Source organism: Castor canadensis, chromosome 6 (genome assembly GCF_047511655.1).
Source record: "Castor canadensis chromosome 6, mCasCan1.hap1v2, whole genome shotgun sequence".
NCBI lineage: Eukaryota > Metazoa > Chordata > Mammalia > Rodentia > Castoridae > Castor > Castor canadensis.
In genome coordinates this window covers 147805839-147827276 of record NC_133391.1, presented here as the reverse complement: position 1 = coordinate 147827276, position 21438 = coordinate 147805839, and the positions used below count along the sequence as shown (strand labels likewise).

The following is a 21438-nucleotide window of genomic DNA, read 5'->3' as shown; positions in this document are numbered from 1 at the left end:
CTTAGAAAGTCATCTGTTTCTCTTTTCCCAACTCTGTGCTTGTCTCGGCACATTTACCTACTTCCTACTCCCAACCTCCAAAGTAGAATCCCAACAAACATGTTCAAATGTCAAAATCAGGGAAGTCCTATTCCCAAAGGAAGCAGAATTCTATGAGTAAGGTCCTCTCCTGCCTAAAGAATATGGGAGGGAGCCAAGAAATAACCAGGCATCCTCTATTTCAGTTCTAGTATTTCTTGGAGCTCATTAAAGAAAATGGAATCATGGATAATTTTTCTTTTATCTACTGTATTTCCTGTATTATTCTTAGACAAGTACTGCTTTTTATAGTTAGAAAACTACCTTTAAACATATATTAAAGGCCCTTTTATTTTCTTCACCACAATTTTGTAATTCAATGGCAGATTATTAAAGCCTGTTCTTTTAACAGAGTAACCCAAAGTTGTTCCCCTCAACTATCTAAGCTATTTCCCTAGCAAAGCAATCACATCATAGCATATATAATTGTTGGGAAATATAGATCTACCTAGTTTGGATATTCATTCATTTCTTGGTTTTCCAAAAGCAGAAACACAGTCCTGGGAATAAATGCAAATTCAGGGAGAAAAACAATGAATTATTCCCTCCAAGTGGTAAGCCAGTCATTTCTTCAAAGAAGGCATGTAAATCGAAAAGAAGTTCAAAAATAAGAACCAGCATGTCAATTAAGGAATTACAGCTACATGATGTATAAAGAGAGAGACTGAACTTAGAGCTCCAGATGAGCATCCTTCCTGAGGCAGTGGCAGAGCTGTGAGGGCTGGGGAAGTCACATTAGGGACAATATGGCAGCCACCAGCCACAAGTACGGCTTGAGTACCTGACATGTGTCATATCCAAATTGAGACATGCTGTCAATGGAGAACACACACTGAATTTCACAGACTTGGTATTAAAAAAACCAACATAAACAATCACATTAATAATTTGTATTGATTATATGTTGCAATAACAGTTCTCTGAATAGCTTTAGCTAAGAAAATTAGCAACAAAATTAATTTCAACTGTTTATTTTTTCTCTCTTTAACTTGGCTGCCAAAAAATTGAAAATTACATGACTTGCATTTGTGACTGACACTGTACTTTTATCACATAGCACTTGTTTAGCACTCAAGACACTTGGGCATTAATTCAGAGTCTCCTAATTATTTACTGTTTTATCTAAATTCTGATTCCCAGAATTGCTGTAAGAAAGGAGCTAAACACAATGCTTGCCACAGAATCACAATAAGCATTATTTTGTTTTCTTCAGTCCTATTTGCAATAAAAGATGATGTTCACAGTAGATCAAAATTCTAGTTCCTCTTATTTTCAGTTAAGGCTTATTTAATTCTGATTAGGGACAACCATGTCTTTAATCAATCTTACTGCCTCAGCCTTCCCCTCGCTACTTCACCCATTAGAACAAAGTGAAAAGGAAGGAAATAGCACTCAGAAATAAGTAATTTTGGTCAGCTTTTTTTTTCATTCTCTCTTTTTTAAGGAGAGAGCAAGAACCAATCAGTCTTTACACAGGTTTATTTAAAAAAATAACTTCCTGTCCATTAATGGATGAGTGAATAATAAATAATGAAATAAGCAGTTTATAAATAAAATGTAATATATACTTATGCCATGGTTTAAATGTGCCCCCCAAAGTTCATGTGTTGGAAACTTAATCTTTAAACTCCTATGGTAATGGTATTTGGAGACTGAGCCATTAGGAGGTGATTAGGATTAAATGAGAGAAGGGGTGAGAGGCAAGAAAGTTCTGTAAGAACACCAGTGTATATGATACAATCCCATGTCTGGGAAATTATAGATGTTTGCATTGATAATTTAAAACAAGATAAAGTTAATCAAATGTAATTAGCCTTGTAAAGGGTCCTGGCTGGGCTGCCACCTGTGATGGAAATTTCTCCAGAATCTTCCTAACATCTTACTACTAATAAACCACTCTTCAGGTTTCCCTGGTAAGGCAAGGCTACTCCTCTTTCCCTAAATCTCTTTTTTCCTTCCTTATTATTTGGACTGTGGTTGCCTGCTAATCACTACCATCCTTCATTTTTTTTTAAGACACAGTTTCATTATGTAGCCCAGGCTGGTCTTGAACTCACAATCCTCCTGCCTCAGTCTCCTGAGTGCTGAAATTACCACCACGCCCAGCCTTCTACTCCTCCCTTTATTAAGTGAGACTTGATGAGTTCGTCCATATCCAGCACAAACCATACAGGCTAGTACTTCTTTCTTAGCACTGACAATTACCTCACCCAGCCCAGTGTAATCCCTGGGAGCAGCTCTAAATCAGTGAGAAGTCACTCAAATCTTAATGTCTAGAATTACTGAGAGGCACTCTTCAGACCTTAAGTGTTTAAAATATAAAATAAGATTAAACAAAATAAGTTCATCCAGGCCAGGGCCAAGAGATTTCCACATACAGTGGGAGCAAACCCCAAAGCCTTGAACTTTCAAATTAACAGCACACAGAGTTGGAGTAATCTGGGCGTGGTAGACCCTAGACTCCTAGCCTTTTGCAAACAGGAGGCTCAACTTTTGGAGACTCAACTGGAAGATAGAAAAGCACATACCTTCCCCATAGTCTGCCTTACAGCATTTCAAATGAAGATGGAAAATCCCCAAAGCCACAAATCCTAAAACATCCCTATCATTTTCCTTTTCCAGGTTTCCTGTAAATGTCATCTCAGGACTGACAACAGTCGTTAAGAGACTCTTGTACATACACTGGCTCAAGTGGATTTCTGGGTGTTCACAGATGGATTAAGAAAACCCTATCCATCTGTGGATAAAAAAATCCCCTATCCATTCCAAAGAAGAAGAGAGTTATCAGCACAACACTTAAATGACTGTTCACAGACTTCCCAAGAACAAAGCTCAATCTAATACATAGCCAGGAAGAGAACTGACCAAAATGATCAAGGCACTGATATCAATAATTATATAAAGTGACTTTGAACATCTGTCCTAGAAACAGCCCATCTTCTTCCTTTTGTTTTTGCCATTACCTGGCATTCGTGGTGATCATAAGAATGTGAAGACTGGCCTGTGCCTTCTCAATCACTATGCCTATCTGAGTTGTCCTATTCAATACTTCTCACCATCTTCTGCGATTTTAAATGCTGGGGTGTTAGGTAGCATAGATAAAACTGTAAGTCAAACAGAAGACTCAACCTCCCTGGCCCCACAGCTACCAGTCCTGGACAAAGAATAGCCAATGGTAGGAGCAGCAGTGCACAAACCAGTTCACCAGGTACAAAAGCAGTGCTGTAATGGCACACAAGTGGCAAATTCACTGCATCTACCCTTTACCTCAGTCACCACAACTCAATGAGATGGGAGCTTCTTTCATACTCAAATATGCTGCTTTTTTGTGTGTGTGTCCTTTCTTTCTGCCTCAAATATGACCAAAGGAATTCGGTAAACATTCCTTTGAAAAGCAGACCCAGGACAGTTAAAATAGCTGTGAGCTTCATGAATTTGACCCTGTAGTTGAAAATTCCCTTTTAGGAAGAAGCAACAATATTCCAGATGTAGAACTCTGATGCCTTGGAGTCAGCATTAGTTAGTCCTCCTAACTGGTGACTGACTACAGGACTGTCTAAACATGCAGTCCTCTGAGCATAGCCACAGGCCTCACTGGGTTCCTAGGAGTCTGTTCAATACAGGTGGGGAGCATCTTGATAATTTTACTCACTCCTCCAAACTTGAATACCTTTAATTTTACCACTGACAGTCTATTTCTGGTATTTGTCATGCTGACTAGCAAGACCCATTCCATCAGTAAAAATCCTTTTCCGACCCTCACTGTGCTAATTCTTAGAGCCTCAGGTGATAATTGAAATCTGAAGACCTGAAGTCTTTCTGACATAATGCTGATGACCACTCTTGCAGGATGAATTTTCTCTTCTTTTTAAACCCATTTATTAAGGTATGATTGACACACAAAAAGCTATAAATATTTAATCTATACAACTTGATTAGTTTGGAGAAATCATCAAACTATCACCACCATCAATGCCATAAATGTAGCCATCACATCCAAAGTTTCCTCCCTCCCTATTTGTGTATTTTTCCCCTTGGTGTTAAGAGCACTGAATATAAGATATACCCTCTTAGTAAGTGTATTTTGTTTGTTTGTTTGCTTTTTTGAGACAGGGTCTCATTGTGTAGTTCAGGCAGATCTCAAACTTGTGATCCTTCAGCGTTAGTAATCCAAGTGCTGGGATTGGAGGTGTGTGTTACCATGCCAAGCTTTTCTTCTTTTTTCCCATTTATTCATATGTGCATACAATGTTTGTGTCATTTCTCCCCCTTACCCCCGTCCCCTCCCTTTTCCCCCTGCCCCCTACCTTTTCCCTCTGCCCCTCCCTTTCCCCCCCGCCCTGTCCTTTTTCCCCCACCCTATCCTTTTTCCCCTTGCCCCCTCCCTCTCCATGCACAAACTGTTTTGCCCTTATCTCTAATTTTGTTGAAGAGAGTATAAGCATTAATAAGAAAGGACAAAGCATTTTTGCTAGTTGAGATAAGGATAGCTATACAGGGAGATTCCTTGCATTGCTTTCCTGTACATATGTGTTACATTCTAAGTTAATTCTTCTTGAACTGACCTTTTCTCTAGTTCCTGATCCCCTTCTCCTATTGGTCTCTGTCACTTTAAAGTTTCTGCATTAATTTCTCTGCATTGAGGGCATCAAATACTATCATGTTTTTTGGGTTTCTTACCTATCCTCATACCTCCCTTGTGTGCTCTCACCTTATCATGTGACCAAAGTCCAATCCCCTTGTTGTGTTTGTCCTTGATCTAAAGTCCGCATACGAGGCCTCGCTCAGGATGATGTTCTCCAGTTCCATCCATTTACTTGCGAATTATAAGATTTCATTATTCTTCATGACTGAGTAGAATTTCACTGTGTATAAATACCACATTTTCTTAATCCATTCGTCAGTGGTGGGGCATCTTGGCTGTTTCCATAACTTGGCTATTGTGAATAGTGCTGCAATATACATGGGTGTGCAGGTGCCTCTGGAGTAACCTGTGTCACATTCCTTTGGGTATATCCCCAGGAGTGGGATTACCATGCCAAGCTTTAAGAAAACAATACAGTATCGTTCATGATACGCTTGTATTGAACAGTAGATACCCATATCTTGTTTATTTTGTAAACTGAGGCTTGGTACCCATTGACCAACACTGACCTATTTTCCCTTCCCCCAGCCCTAGCAACCACTATTCTACTCTCTGCTTGTATGAGTTTCATTATTTTAGATTCCTTATATAAATATGATCATGCAATAATTATCTTTCTGTACCTGCCTTATTTCACATATCATAATGTCTTCCAGGTTCATCCCTCTTGTCAGAAATGGCACAATTTCCATCATTTTTAAGGCTGAATCATATCTTTTGTATGTTTACACCACATTTTCTTTATCCATTCTCCCCTTGGTGAACACTTAGATTGTTTCCACATCTTTAAAATTGTTACTGATGCTGTAATGTAGGAATGCAGGTATTGCTTCAAAATACAGATTTCCATTCCTTTGGCTGTATACCCAGAAGTGAACTGCTAGATCAAAAGGTAATTCTATTTTTATTTTTTAAGAAACCTCCATATTGATTTTCATAGTGGCTACACCAATTTACATTCCCACCAACAGAGTAAAAAGTCTCCTTTCCTTCATATTCTTGCTAACACTTATTGTCCATTGTTTTATTGATAATAGCCATCTTCATCCTTATGAGGGATTTTGTAGTTTTTCCCTTTAATTTGTATTTTCCTAAAGATAATGATAATGATACATGGATGTTCTTGTAAGAAAATGAAAAATTGAGAACTGTTGAACCTATTCTAAGAATTGAAGGAGGGGAAATAAAGGAGAATGATGGAAGGTATGAATTTAACTAAGATATATTGTAAGTACTTTTGTAAATGTCACAGTGTACCCCAATACAACAATATAATTAAAGAAAGAAATAAAAAGATATATGAATATTCTTTTCATGTACTTGTTGGTCATTTATATGTCTTTGAAGAAATGCCTATTTAAGTTCTTTAGCCATTTTTCATTCCTTTCTTTCTATTTTCTTTCTTTCTTCCTTTCTTTTTTGCTATTGAGTTGTAGACATTCCTTAGATATTGTGGATAGTAACTTATCAGATACATGGGCTGCAAATATTTTCTTTCATTCCTTTTATTTTATAATTTTCCCTGCTGTGCAGAAGCTTTTTAATGTGACATAATCCCACTTGTCTGTTTCTCTCCTTTTGTTGCCTTTGCTATGGTGTCCTATCCAAGAAATCATTGCCAGTCTAGAGTCTAGAAACTTTTTCTCTATGTTTTCTTAAGATTTTTATTGTTTTAGGTTTTATGCCTAAGTAATCCATTCTAAGTGTGCTTTGTATATGATGTAAGATGGGGTCCAATTTAATTCTTTTGCACATGGATGTTGCATTTTCTTTCATCAGTCTCCCCAATTCTGTCTCATAGAATTCTTGAGATTTAGAGAACTTGTGTAGTAAATGCTGGTACAGCACAACCAATGAGCTGAATCTGCCAGTTTTCAATGAGTGGCATGTGATTTAAGTTTTCTATCTATAAAGTAAGACTAACAATAGCATATACTTTAAGATGTGTCTAGCACTCAGTCTGGCATTTAATAGATAACAAATAAATGGGAACTTTTCCCTTCCCTTGAACCCATATTCTCCTCTTGAAACAACCCCAATCTGTCTTTTCTCCTGCTTACCCAATTCTCCAACACCATCTCCTTTCTAAACTCCATTCCCTACTAGCTATACTTCAATTTCTTGAATGTGTTGTGCTCTTTCCCACCACAGAGGCTATAGATAGATGATAGATAGATAAATAGATAGTTAGATGTATAGATATAGACATACATATATAGAGAGAGAGACATACATAAATACATAGACTATGTATCTGCCAGCAAATGCTCTTCCCTTCCCCCTAATCTCATTAACTTCCAGTCCTTTCTCATTTGATTAAGGTGGTATCTGCCAGACTTTCCTACTGTAAAGTTACTATTTGTCACATTATAATTACTGAGTACTTTAGGAGATACTTTGACATTATCAAATTATCTTATTTCTCGTCACACTTTTTTATCCTTTAATATTAGCAAACACAGGTGATTCTTGCTCCAACAATTACTGCTCTGCCAAATAGTGATTTCCTATTTCTACCATTTCATCTTATTAAAAAATTATTTATTTATAATAGTATGGGTATTTATTTTGTTCTGTGATTATAGTCTAGTATTATCATTATTTATTTTGTTGCTTCAATTGCTCCAGTTTTGGCCATTGGGAGCTCCTTTAAGTTGGCTCTGTCCACTTTCAACACTTCCAACACTCTTGAACCCTTACTGTCTGGTACCATAAGATATTCCAGGCTCATCTTGTATAATTCCTGTGATAGCCCTGGAATCAACTAGTTCTCCCATAAATCCTGGTTCTCTTCTTCAAGAATAGCATCGTCTCCCATAAATCCTGGTTCTCTTCTTCAAGAATAGCATCGAAACCCAGATCTGTGTACTGGGGTGCTCATAATACTGGGGTATCTCTTCTGCTAGGCACTTTTAACAGAGACGGCTGGGGAACACTGGTGTGTGTGTGTGTGTGTGTGTGTGTATATGAAAACACGTGTATACACATCTATAGGTATCTGTCTATGCTGATACCCCTTATTCTAATCCATTGCCAAACCATTTATTTTAGCTTTCCTCCTTTCTTTGTAATTCCTTTCTCTGCCATTGGGAAACTTGGTTCTCATTATCTATAATATAGTTATTTATCGTCTTGGTCTTCTAATACTCTTACATTCAGAATTGATAACTGATACCTCCACAAAAAGCAAATTAGACTCACAATATAAAGTTAAATTAGGTCTTTTCTTCCCCATCTATTGTATTGTGTTAATGTTATACAGTTACTTCAGTTGATTGGTTATTGCTGTATTCCACTTTACCCTCCCCCCATATCCTGATTTGGTTTTTATGTACTTTCTTGAAAATGTGAACAATATACTTCTTAAAGTCAGAATTATAATCAAAAGCATACTCAAAGAATAAGTGGACTATAGGGTAATATAGCCAGAGGTGTGGGTAAAAATTTGGTTATAATGCAATCAATCTACCATGAAAACAATCTGTAAAAATAAAACAAATATTGTCCCCAAAAAAGTAGTAAAATAAGCAACCCATACAAATCAAGAGTTCTGGACTCTAATCTCAGTTTACACTGAAAGAGGCCTTTAAACTCTGTAAGGCTAATTCTTTATCTGTAGAATGGGGTAAAACTGTGTGTCCTTGTCTTGCCTCAGGTCAAGGTTGTTAACAGTGAGTGGAGGATCTAATAGGTATAACCACACTGTGAAAAATTTTAATGTTCATGTGAGAAATTAGGAACTGTTATGAAAATTACTCTCAAAGTTTAGCATTGAAAAATAAAAACTTCTGAAGGCCAAAACAGCCTGTTTGGTCACTAACAAGTGTCTGCTTCTTCAGTTAGGTCAGCAGTCCACTTCTTCAGTCAGGTCAGCAGTCCAGCTATCACCACTCGGACAGCCTGGTAATCTAAATGTACAGCTGATCCTGAATCCAGTTCCTACCACTGGAGCAGTGTCAGGGAGGCCAAGGTCATAAGCTGAGCCCCATCACAAATCATTCCAGAGGCTCACCATGTCTGCCTTTTCTATTCCCAAACTGCCAAATCTTCCTTTGAAATAAAGATTTAGTAAGCGTCTCCTATGAGCTAGTCAATATACTTAAAATGGAGGAGTCAGAGGCAGAAGGAAGAAATAATCACATGGTCCTCAGCTGCATGGAGCTTGGAATCTAATGTTGAAAACTCATCACAAATAAGTAAGAAAAACCAACAAAAATTACAGGTTGTAACATGCACCATGAAAGACATAAACAGGCTGCTTGACTAACAATAGTATAGGGGAAATGTATCTTAAGTAGAGTGATCAGGATAAAACTCTTTGAGAGAGTGACATTTAAGCTAAGACCTGGGTGGTGAGAAGCCCATGGGTAGACAGAGAATCTCCCAGAAGTAGAGAAGAAGTGCAGAATTTCTTTTTTTTTCTTTCTTTTTTTCTTTCCACTAGTACTGGGGATTGAACTCAGGGGCTCACATGCTAGCAAGTGATCTACCACTTGAAGCATACACCAGACTTTTTGCTTTTAGTTTATTTTTCAGATAGGTTCTGCTGCTTTTGCCTGGGCTGGCATCAGACCACGATCCAATCCTCTACCTCCACTTCCTGAATAGCTGGAAGTACATTCTTGTGCCACCAGACGCAGCCTACAAGTACAGAATCTCTAAGACAGGACAAAGCTTAATGAGCGCTAGAAGCTATGAGAAGGATTAGTCAGCACACAATGAGTGTGGGCAAGAAGCCTAACCCTGACCAGACACACATGGCCAGAGGACACAGGATTTGAGAGACGTCAAGAGAGGGCGGGATGGCACATTAGCAATGATGTCGTCGTTTCTGCCTCTTCTTTCTTCTACCAGGACTCAATCACCATTTCCAAGTACCATGACCTTGGGACCAGACGATGCCCTTCACACCCACATCACAGCCTGGAGAGTGACTGACCAACTGGACCCCCTCAACCCCCAAAACACTGAGCCTTTGTCCCTTTTCCAGCCTCATCCCCAATCTCCTGATCCAAATTAACATGGAACTTTCTAAGGCACTTTGTTGCTGATTTTCCCCAGGGGTGACAACCTTTTGTGAACTGACCCTTTTGTTAGAGAATTTTTATAGCTGACTGGCTGATTTTGTTTCCTAGTCAATTATTATTTTGTATCACATATGAAATCTTGGATCAACAAATGGCTTAGGACATTCTAAATTAAAGCTGCAATCGCCAGCTGCAGCTGGTCCAGCCGGGTCTGGAGACCCCAGGGTCTGTACTGCAAAATTAGACTTTGGTGCCTGCCAAACCCATTGCATTGTCCAAACACCACTCCCTGCTGTCACTCTCATCAAGCATGGAACTATGTCAACAAATACACAAGCCACATCCTCCCACAGATGAAAAATGTGCAATCAGTGCCAAAAAGCAAATATAATTATTGCACCCTTCACCACTCTTCCAGATTCTGCTTTAAAAATGTCTACAGAGTTAGGCTTGTATTTATTAACTACTATTTATTATTACTCAAATACAGAGAACATAATGGCTCACAGAAGGATAGAGTAACCTTGAAGATATTTGTAGAAGGGAAATCACTTATCTTAATCTTAGTTTTGTGTTATTGTGAAACTTCAAATGTCTTGTCAGCCTCTTAAACTTGGGTTTGTAATTTTGAAAGACTGTGTTTCCATGTCTTCTGAGGGTGCTAAGATTACCAACCAAAGCAAGACAGAATGATGGTTAGGTGCAGAGTTTTGAAGTCAAATTAGTACTATTGCTTAGTAACTTCTAAGTGACTTTGGATAATCTCATTTAGACCTTGAATTTTCTCAGCTTCCATTTACACATCTGTAAAATGGGGACATACTAGAATTTATCTTCTGGAATTCTTATAAAGTGAATATGGTAGCAACATTCTATACACACGTATGAAAATGGAACTAGGAAACCTGTTGAATTTTCCCAAGAATTGGGGAATAAAGATGAGAAGGAGTGATAGAGTGGATGGGTTTGATCGAGGTACATTATATGCCTCTGTAGTAAAACCACAGTGAAACCCTTTTGTATGACAAATATGTGCTAAGAAAAATGAAAAAGTAAAGTTATGAAAGTAAAAAAAAACAAATAAAATGAAGCATAGGCATGATAACAGCTGGCACACTGTAACTACTTCATAAATGTTACCTACTACAACCCACAATCGATCTAACAAATAAAAACTGGCTGGAAAATCTAACAAAGTCACTGTCAGTTAAGAGTGAAGGCAGCCCCAGGTTTTGGAGATGGCAGGAGGTCTCAACATTCCTCCCAAATGCATACACTGCCCCTGAGAACTCAAAAGTTTTCAAAGGCTCTTAGGAGGTAGGCTTCAAATATGGGCCTTGGGGTTGGGAAGAGCTACATGGATAAGAGGGAAGGCAAGTTGTGAGAAGAAAGGCATGAAATCATGAGCTGCAGCAGAATTGCCTCTTACAGGGATGGGGTGTGTTTGCAGCCCTAAACCTCATCCATTCAGTAAGGTGTGAGTATGAGTGAAGCAATTACTGCAGGTTTAGGGGATGAAAGAGTTGGGGAAGAATTGGTGAGGGTGGACAAGGTAAAGGATGGAGACAAGGCCAAGTTCAGAATCACTGAAGTAAGTGAAAAGCTGTGATTATTTACAAAATAAAATGGCTAAAGATGAGCTGGTTTGGATTCTCAACTCAAACCTCATGGCCCATTGGCCTACTGAATCCTCCTTGTACAGGGAGGTAAAGCCAGTGACCTGTTGAGCTCTGGCACTTGGGCTTACTTGGCCAACATCTGGCTTAGGAATCTGCCTAGTTGCCTATGAATCACTGACTGGACCATGGCCTGGACCTACCTCATGGCAAAATATGGAGATCTGTCCAGATTCCACATAGCTTGGCCTCATTTTAAAATAAATCTGGGACTTGGTAGAGATTTGCATCTTTATTTTAAACAAACACTAGTCAAATACCCCATGTTCCAAACTGAATATGTAACCAAGGGCCCATAATCTGAACACTTAAACTCTGCATTGATGTTTCTGAAACTAAAGAGATGCTTCCCAATTAGTTCTTAGAGTTTGATTCATAGTGTGAAATGCAACAAGGGAACAATCAGCATTACCAAAGGGCCAATCATGGAGGCATACTTCGACTCCTCAGCACATATTGTTTTGTCAAGATTTACTTTATACAGAGGCATCCAGTCAGCAATGGCAGCAAGTGCTATTCCCTCATTGCTGAGGAAACACTCTACAGAAACAAGAACAAAACTCAGTAAATAAACAGAAGCCTCCACCATCCAAACTAAGGTCCTTATCAAAGTCTTAACAAAAGCTCTTTAAAATACAGATGATCCCTAACAATAGTTAGTTCAGCTTACGATTTTTCACATGTTGCAAAAGCATACCCATACAACCATTCCGTTTTTCATGTTCCACTCAGTATTCAATAAATTTCAGGAGACAGTCAACACTTTATTATATGTTAGATGATTTGCCCATCTGAGCATGTTTAAATTAGGGCAGCTCAGATGTCATATTCAGAAGGTTAAGTACATCAAATTCATTTTCAACTTCAAATATCTTCAAATTATGGTAGTTCTCTGTTCCAGAAAGCACTGTAGAGATGGTTTGACACCTGTCCTCCAGGAAGAGACCAAAAACCTGAATGTTTTTGTAGGTTTCTGAACTACTTGTTTATATCTCAAGGTTAAACAAAAAATTAGTCTTCTAGGACTTGTGGTTTCTTTTAAATAATTTTACAAATTGGGAGATAGCTTTAAAAAAAAACTCAGAAAGAGCTAAAGTTTCTTACAACTATGTTACTTTTGACACTTTTTAAAAAAAAATATGTTGTCATTCCGATAAATAGGCAGCAAAGCAAAGCTCCTCACTGCCGTTTAATACTTGGCTCTATTTGAATAAAGTCTCTGCTCTCCTTTGATAGCTCCTTTTGATGTTGTCTTTTCAAGGTAAGACCTTAAATTCAGAAAAGTGTCCTTGGTAAGGTATTTTTAAACATTGAGCCATCATTGGCACTTGCCATATGTCCAAAACGCCATGTAGTCACTTTTTTATCTTGACACCAATGTCAAGGTGCTTTCAAGCAGAAATGATGCTGGGATGGTTTGTCTCATTCTGCACACTCTGTATTTTGTTTTTAAATTAATTTTTATTAGCATAAATTAATGTTATAAGGAGGTTTCATTGTGATATTTTTGACGTGTGTAATATACTTTGATCAAATTTACCACCTCTATATTATTCTTTCTTAACTATCTCCTCTCCTCCCTCCTCCTTTTTATAATTGTTGGTGGGTTTCATTATGCTATCTTCATACATACACGCAATGTACTTCTATTATATTCACCCCATCACCCACTTCTTTACCCCTCCCCCCATTGTCTAGTTTTCCTCCCAAATGGTTCCCCTTTTACAATCATGTCATTCATCTTTTTTGTTAAGGTCTAGATTCCTCACATGAGTGAAAACATGCAATAATTGTCTTTCTGAGCTTGGTTTATCCCACTTAACATGATATTCTCAAGTTCCATCCATTTTCCCACAAATGACGCAATTTCATTCTTTTTTATGACTGAATAATTCTCCATTGTATATGTGTACTTCCATTTTCTTTATCAACTCATCCAACTGATGGGCCATTGGGCACCTAGACTGGTTCTATATTTTGGCTATTATAAATTATGCAGCTACAAACATGGATGTACAGGTATCTCTTTTGTATGTTTATTTCCCTTCCTTTGTAGATATACCCAAGAATGATAACAGGATCACATGGTACTTGTATTTTTACATTCTTGAGAAACCCCATTCAGATTTCCATTGTGGGTGAACTAATTTACATTCCCACCAACAGTGTAAGTGTTCCTTTTTCCTCACATCCTCACCAACATTTGTTTGTTTTTTAATGTTAGCCATTCTGACTAGAGACGGAATCTCAGTGTCACTTTGATTTTCATTTCCTTTATAGCTAAAGATGAACATTTCTTCATGCATTTATTTACCATGTGTACTTTTTCTTTTGAGAACTGTCTGTTCAATCCACTTCACATTTATTAATTGTATTATTTGTTCTTTTGGTGTTTAATTTTTAATATAACATTTTAGTATATGTTTTAGAGACTGCACACATTACGATATGCAGAGAAAGGCACTGGAGATTTGTTGATGCCTCGTGGTCCGTTACATGTTTTCTCTCTCATAAGAAACAACAACATAGTAATAAAGTTTTTATTAAATTATTAAAATGCACCAGAAGAGGGCTTTACTTTTCCATTCTTATGTGGCTGGTCATGCTATCTAGTCAGGCTCCCATCCAAAGTGGCTTCTGATTTGACCCTTGCTTGCCCAAGAGTTCTACTGGAAGGATGAGGCCATAAATTGGGTCTTTATCCAGCAGGACAGTCTCAGAGTTCCAGCAGCAACAATGGTACCAGGTGTTCTTAATTACTGATACAGTCAGGACTAGACTTCTGCCTTCCTGCCAAACACCAAGTCTGCTTCAGTAGCAGTCAGACTGTACCAGGGTCCAGGTGGGATCCTTTGTCCAGTAACAGAAATGTCTTAGAAGCAGACAATAGATTCAAGGTCCAGCAGGACAGGAACAATCTACATAGGAATTAGTGGAATTAGGAAATCAATTAATTATGCTTACTTTAAAAATATTTTGCCAATAATGTTTTCAAAATATTCTGTTTTACAGTGGGCTTCTAAGAAACCCCCTTTTCTTTCTCCTTGATCAACCATTAACCATTTGTTTTGTAGCTCCTATTATTACTAACTCAAGTGATCCATTTATTATCACTGCTCAGAATTTTGGAATAAGTAGTTTCATTGAATCTCCTTCCTTTGCATGGCAAGACAGTTATTTGCATAGATTTAATAAGACCCTGACCATTCAATTATGGATCTATTATTGAATAAATTGCTTTCTAAATTTAGACCATACCTGGAGTGTCTTCACTGAGTTAAATGTCATTTCATTCAGTATGATAGGGCCACTATCAAGGAGTAAAGGTCAAGCTTCATATGTGAAACTGATGTCTGCAACACCATGTTCTAAATTGGAGTCAATTCCATGGCTTACAGGGCTCCAGTCTTAGCCAGTAAGGAAAAGTCACTTCTTGGCAATCTCCAAACTTTAGCAACTGGAGGCCCTCAAGAAAAGAAGAATGCACACAGTAATTAAAGTCACTGTTGAGGCTTGTGAGCCTCTGTGTCTATTATCTGCCAGACAACATGCTGAGGGTTTTATTTGCATTGTGATCATCACTTATCATAGTTCTGTGGAAGGATATAACTGTGCCCATTTTGTCACTGGAGAAATTGAAGTTTTGCAAGCTTAATGGTCCACTTGGAATTTAATTCTTAGGTAGACTGGTGGATGGACTAGGTTGGATGATGTAGGTAACATATATAGATAATCTACAAAACTAAGCAAAATTTAAGCCACGGAGAAGAAAAAGATAGATGTTAAAGAAACACAGAGTGGATTGGTGAAGGGATGGGGGAAATCTTACAGGAAGCCAAAAAGGTTGATTTTTTTTGTGACAAGCTTTAGAAATAGTGACAAGAAGAGCACACACCTTCACACACCCTGCTCTGAACACAAAGTGATACAGCCATTCAGGGCCTCAATTTGACAATATCAATCAAATGATTATATTTGCATACATTTTGAACTAGCAACTCCCATTTCTATAAACGTAGCTAAAGATAATTGCAAAATTATAACTTAATCTTCTGACCAGACAGCAACAAGATAGTCAAATGGCTCAGCTGCTGAAGAGCATCTATTGAGTGCAGAGGTTCGACAGCACTATCAGCTTCTAAGAATCTAAAGAAAGTCCATCTTGCAAAATGGCATTTAAAATGCCCACGCCTGATATTTGACCCCATGACAAAACTTCCTCAATTACCAGCCACTGACTTTTGTTATCTTTACTTGCCGAAACTTGATCTGTGAGCTTTAAGGTAGTATAGTATGAAAAGCAGACTTCACCAGTTCTCTTAAAAGGGGAGAAGTTGCTATGACAAATGAATGCTATACTTAAAAAAAGAAGCCTTTTATCCAAAGCTTAATAAGAATAAAAAACTGCTAAAAATCATTGAACAATGGAAATCAAAGAGGAATACTTGTGAAGGGTGGGATCTGAGGAGAGGAATTCAAAGCACCCATGTATATCTTACATTTCAAATGTCTAAATACTTGTTCATTGCTTGTATGGTGACCTTTGCCATCTGTGTCCACAACCTGAAATCCAATATCTCTATCACACACATTTGCCAAACATTCCACAAGAAAATATGCTGCTCTTAAAAACATCCAAGCAAATATCTATGATGGAAGCTATCCAAAGGCTCTAAAATTGTAAACAGTTCTCATTCAGTGGGACAATGGAGTTAGGAGGAATTTATTGATGAGAATAGATGAGATTTCTGGCATCAATATATTAAGATTTTTGAATAGGCTTTTAATAGCTTCCATTCCCTAGCAACTACCAAAAAAACATGGTTGACAATCTCAAAATATGGGTTTATTTTCAAACTCTGGTAAGTATTTTTTCTGAATTCAGAAATATGTGTTTGTTCCAAATTCATCCACAAATAGGTCATGGACTTTTAGCTTTCTGATGACAACCATTGACAATGGATACTAACGGAATTCTTGCTAGCCAAAGGAAAACCAGAACTACCAATAATTATATCTTTCTATCAGTAAGGGTTTGATTTCTCAAAGAAAAAGAATGAGAGAAATCTTATCAGTCAGAGTTGCTGATGTGAGCAGCAATAATATAAGTCCTGCTTTGAAAATGTCACCTATCTGGAGTGGGATTTTATATTTCCTGCTATGTGTGCATTTTCTATGTGTATCCTGGTCCTAGAATCAAGGGAAACAAAAGTCAAATGGAGAGAAACTGGAATCCTCTCATACTGCTGGTAGGAGTGCAAATCGGTGCAACCATTTTACAAACTGGAAGAATCAGCTGAACATATGGCACTGCTGGGGTATGTGTGTATATCTCCCAAAATATATACATGTGTTCACCAAAGACACGTAATTGAACATTAATAGCAACACTAGCCAGATAGCCTAAATGGAAACTACCCAATGCCCATCAACAGTCGAATGAAGAAACAAGTTGTGGAGTACTCACACTGTGTGATTCCATGTAAAAAATAATGAATTCAACTAGGTCCAACATTCTAGATGAATCTCACTAATGTGATGTGAAAGAAAAAAGCCAGACCCACAAGAGTGCATTTTGAATTAATCCACTTACATAAAGACCCAAAGGGCATAACTAATCGATTCTGTTAGAATTCAGGGTGCTGGTTAGCTCTGGGGAGAAAGACATCGAGGGCTCGGGGGTGGAGGGAGTCAAGTTCTGTTTCTTGACCTGGTGTTAGTTACAGGAGTGTGTTCAATTTGTGAAAATTTACAAACTATGTACCACAGTACCATAGCTTTTTAAAACTGAATGATGGAAAGTTGAAAAAAAAAAACCAACCAAACAACCATGCCATTCAATCATATGGAGAAGGTAATCAGATGAAGAGACAGGACAAATTAAGGGAAGATTCTTGCTATTTCCCATCTCTACAGCTCCAATGTGAATGAGAAAAGGGCTCCATAGTCTTACAATAAGGGAGGCTCCTTTCCCCTAAATCTGCATTTCCATGGGCAAAATGCTAAAAGCTGGAACTTTGAAGGCATCAAGCCTGGCAGTGACTGTGAAAATATTGCTGAGATAGCAGAGAGAACACTTAACTTCCAAGCCATTTCTGCCAATGGCAGTGAATATTTTAATCCTGCATCCTGAGCTGGACACCTGTCAGCTTTCTTGGGTCTACTCCCTGGGTCTATCCCTTCACCACCCCCTCTTCAAAGAAAAGCCTTCCCTGAGAGTGAACTCTAGCACTCTTTCCTCCCTTATTACATAAACTGGACTGGCCTCCTTTCAATGGTCTTTGAAGCTCCAAAGGTCTAATACCAAATGCCATGGTCCCTGCACACAGAGATCTGAGCCTGTGATTTCTTAATATAAACAAGCAGTAGGGCAGTATGCAAAGGCTTTTCTTTTCATTCTGATGGCAGTGTGACAAGATTTGTCTCTCATCCTGGCTTTATGAAACTTTCCTTTATAATAAGATAAAAGTGCCTCTCTGGTTGCAATGCTTCCCTTGGGACGACCAAGAAACTGCAATGTGGCTAACATTAAACCACATTGCTATCAAATTCAAATAACACATTCTTATGTTTAAACCTGAAGAAACGCTGTTAAATCAAAACAGCCTCCATATGCGCATATACATCTCTCTTACCTCACAATAATCTGGCTTGGTCTCACTATCCTCCAAATTGTTCCTTCCCTGTCAGGGAAGCAGGAAGACAACAGCACCAATCTTAAAGAGGAAGATCTGGGTATCAGTGTTGGCCACATCAGTTACAACCCATGTGACACTGCCTGAGTCTCTTCATCTCTCTTCTCTGGAATTCTCTCCTCTAAAAATTGGGAAATCAAAGCAGCACAAGGTAGATCAGTGTGTGTGACCTCAAATGCTAGGGCAAGGCACTGTACAATTCCCAGTTTTACTGACACCACACTGGGGCTTTCGCATGAGCACGCATGTGTTTTCCAAGCAGAGGTAGTTCAGAGCCCATATGCCTCTTCTTCTCTTTTTCCTCTATCCTAGGAGACCATGTTTTACGTGGTAAAGGTGGAAGTTGGAGGAAAGCCCCCTCAGATGTGGTGTGAGCAAGAAAGACATCTTTACTGGGCAAAGGCACTGAGATTTTGGTGGTGATTTGTATCTGTATCTAGCATCGTTCCTCTGACTGCCTCAGGGGATGGGACAAGGTAGTTTGGAGTGAGCATTCACCAAACACTCTGGCCCTCTCCTTTGACAAACAGTGTGACCTTGGGCAAGTCATATTTTTGCCCTGGACTCCAGCATGAATGCCTATCAGTAGTCAGCATCCTTCTAAATCAGCAGTATGAGCTAAACAAGGCTCAGGAAAAATCTGATACAATAAATAAGATTGTACTATATCATAGTCTTTTTTGGATAATTAATGTGCAGTAACCTTGGAATGTACCTTCTCACACCAAGTCTCATCATCACTGATATACTACTAGTGAATTAGTTAGTAGGTCTAAGTATAATAAAATTTTTGAGTTGAAGTAAAATCACATTATTAATCCAGATGTCATGAGAAGGGTTAATGACATCCCTGTTAATGGTCAAGTGTTTTGACTTAGTATATGGTACACATGAGTTTGATGGATTATTTAGAGTTACCACGTAAAGGCTGACTTAGAAGTGTAAATACTTAGGCCTGAATTAAGGCAAATGGTTAATAGGCATGGAATAATAAATGTAATTAAAGCAATTCTGGAGGCTGTGTGACATTATAACTAATGTAGCTCCACCATCAATGGCCAGATGGCTAGATTTTTATGAGTTTTGCATTTGGAACCCATTTTTAACCATAAAGCCCCTTTACATGTAGAAGTCTAAAATGGAAAATAGAAAAACCTGAGAAGCTCCATTTGAGTGGGAGACTGGGAAGGGGTGGTACCCCCACATGGCCAATCCTTCCCCTCTGTTGCTGAGAATTGAGTCCAACACAGTTCACTTTGTTTCTTTATACACAACAATATTGGAAACAAGCATACTTTTCTGACCCTATTTTAAATAACTCAGAGACTCAGCAAGAGTGCATTAGCTACAGGTTCTGAACACTCCTGTTACTAGAGGACCGGCTGAAGACCTCACAAATAACTTAGTTATTAAGGCTGTAAGTTTTTTTATCAGGATCTACTTGAAGATCCTTGCTGCACTGAACCCACCAAGTCAAAGCTAACCATGATATCAAAAACTCTTTCCAACTCTGGCCATTTCCTCCTTATAAGATCTGCCTTGCAATCAGCCAGCCCTGGCCCTAAAACCCCATCAGTACCTGCCCTCCCCTCTTACTGACATTCCTAAGACTTTCTGGCTGCCAAGTTCAACTTCACCACAGCATGGCTCATCACCTTATCTTTGCTTGATCAGTATGTGCTCTTCGTGGTCTTCAGAGGAGCCAACAATCTGCACCCAGAATAGTTCTTGATATGGTTCTTTAGAAATACTGAGTTTTTTAAAACCACTGAGCTGTAAGTCTCTAAAACCCCACCAGCTTTACCATTCTAGTTTAAATTCCAATCCTGATTTCTTCCAGTGCATCCTCTGCATTGCCTGGTTCTGTAAACAGTTTCTCTTTCTCTCGTTATTTAAAACCAAATATTTAGGGATGTCATTCAGTGCAAGATAGGTTTTCCTCCCCCGCTTTTTCTCCAGTGAGTGAGATTTTACATTACATGGATGCGTCCCCATTTAGAATACTAAACTGTTTCCAGTTCCAGAGCTCAGAAACTGAAATACACAAAGCTGTGTTTGTATAAGCTTGCCAAGCCTGAGGAGGGAGAGGAAGGGTTGATAGAAACCACAAGGAAGCATCTGAAAGTAGATCACACCAGTCAAACAGCAGAATCAGGAGTTGGGTGAGTTTAGAGTCCCCAAGGAAGCAGCCCACAACAGCAGCTGTGAATGGCCTTGCCAGATGGGTTAGGATCACAGCTCTAACTCAGCTTGAGTGCATCTGAAGCCTGGCCTTTCTCAAAATAGGCTCCCAGAACCAGCAGCATCAGCACTCCCTGGGAAGTTGTTAGAAATGCAAATTCTTGGGCTCCACTCAAGACTTATGAACCAGAAACCAAAGTGGTGAGGGTCAGGGACACCTGAGAATTTGTGTTTGAAGGAGCTCTCCATGAGATTCTGATGTATCCTCAAGTTCATGAACCACTGCTCTTTTAGAAAATACAACCCCAACTTTTACTTTACAGCTAAGGAAACAAAACAAGCCCAGGAAAACTGAGCTACTTGTTCAGACCACACAGCTCATTAGTGTCAGGCCAGATGAAGAACCTGGGTCCCCTGTGCTCTGTTATATTGATCATCTTCCACTGTGTGGCCTGAGCACTGGCTGATAAACAGATTTAGATACACAGTGGTCACTAGCAAAGATCTTATGTAAGGGACTTGGATGTACAATCGGCTCTGGTTGGAAGGGGAAGTACGAACGGACTGATCTTGGAGCTCCCTTTACTTAGGAAGTACATTAATTTCACTCACACCAAAGGTTCATTGAAAGAGACCTAAGGCAGAGGGCTGCAGATGTGGACTTCTATAGAAATTCAGTGGCTGACCTTCAAGTCAGTTGATGTGCCTCTAAACACATCCATTTGTCTTTAGAAATATAATAAAAAATCAACCCTTAACCTTCTTTGGCACCTTTCAGTTTAGAAGGTGCCTTCACTCTCTGTAGCCACATGAATTTTCCAGGTCCAGAAATCTGCCAAAGATGAGGCAGTTCCTTGGCTTGAATCTCTTGTCTGCTGACTCCAGAAGAAGCCTCTGGTCTGAAGATGACTCTAATCAAGTGAGCTTACCACACCAACTACAGGAGGCCCTCGTAAAGGTTCCTCTCTCCTCTCACCTCTTCAGTTTCTACCTCATGCTGCAGCTCCCTGGGGGAAGCAGGGTCAGGAAGCTGGATAGCAAGGCAGAAGGTCTGGGTGTAATGAATCAAGACACTGTTGGTCCTTTTTATTGGGTTAAGGTGAAGTCTCACAGCCCCTAGTTCCAGCCTGGGATGA

General features: G+C 38.8%; 1 protein-coding gene across 4 annotated transcripts in view; it reads right to left on the bottom strand.

Annotated features, from left to right (window-relative positions):
* The window catches only part of Adamts12 (ADAM metallopeptidase with thrombospondin type 1 motif 12), a 326530-nt gene that overhangs the window by 170935 nt on the left and 134157 nt on the right, over positions 1-21438 (bottom strand). The window contains exon 4 of one of the 4 annotated variants that reach the window (XM_074077649.1): positions 13972-14344. The exons of the other annotated variants lie outside the window; for them this stretch is intronic. Within the exon in view, the coding sequence (XP_073933750.1) occupies positions 14319-14344 (26 nt within the window). The 3' untranslated portion in view covers positions 13972-14318. Of the gene's footprint in view, positions 1-13971; positions 14345-21438 lie in introns of those variants that run through there. 4 annotated transcript variants of the gene reach the window in all.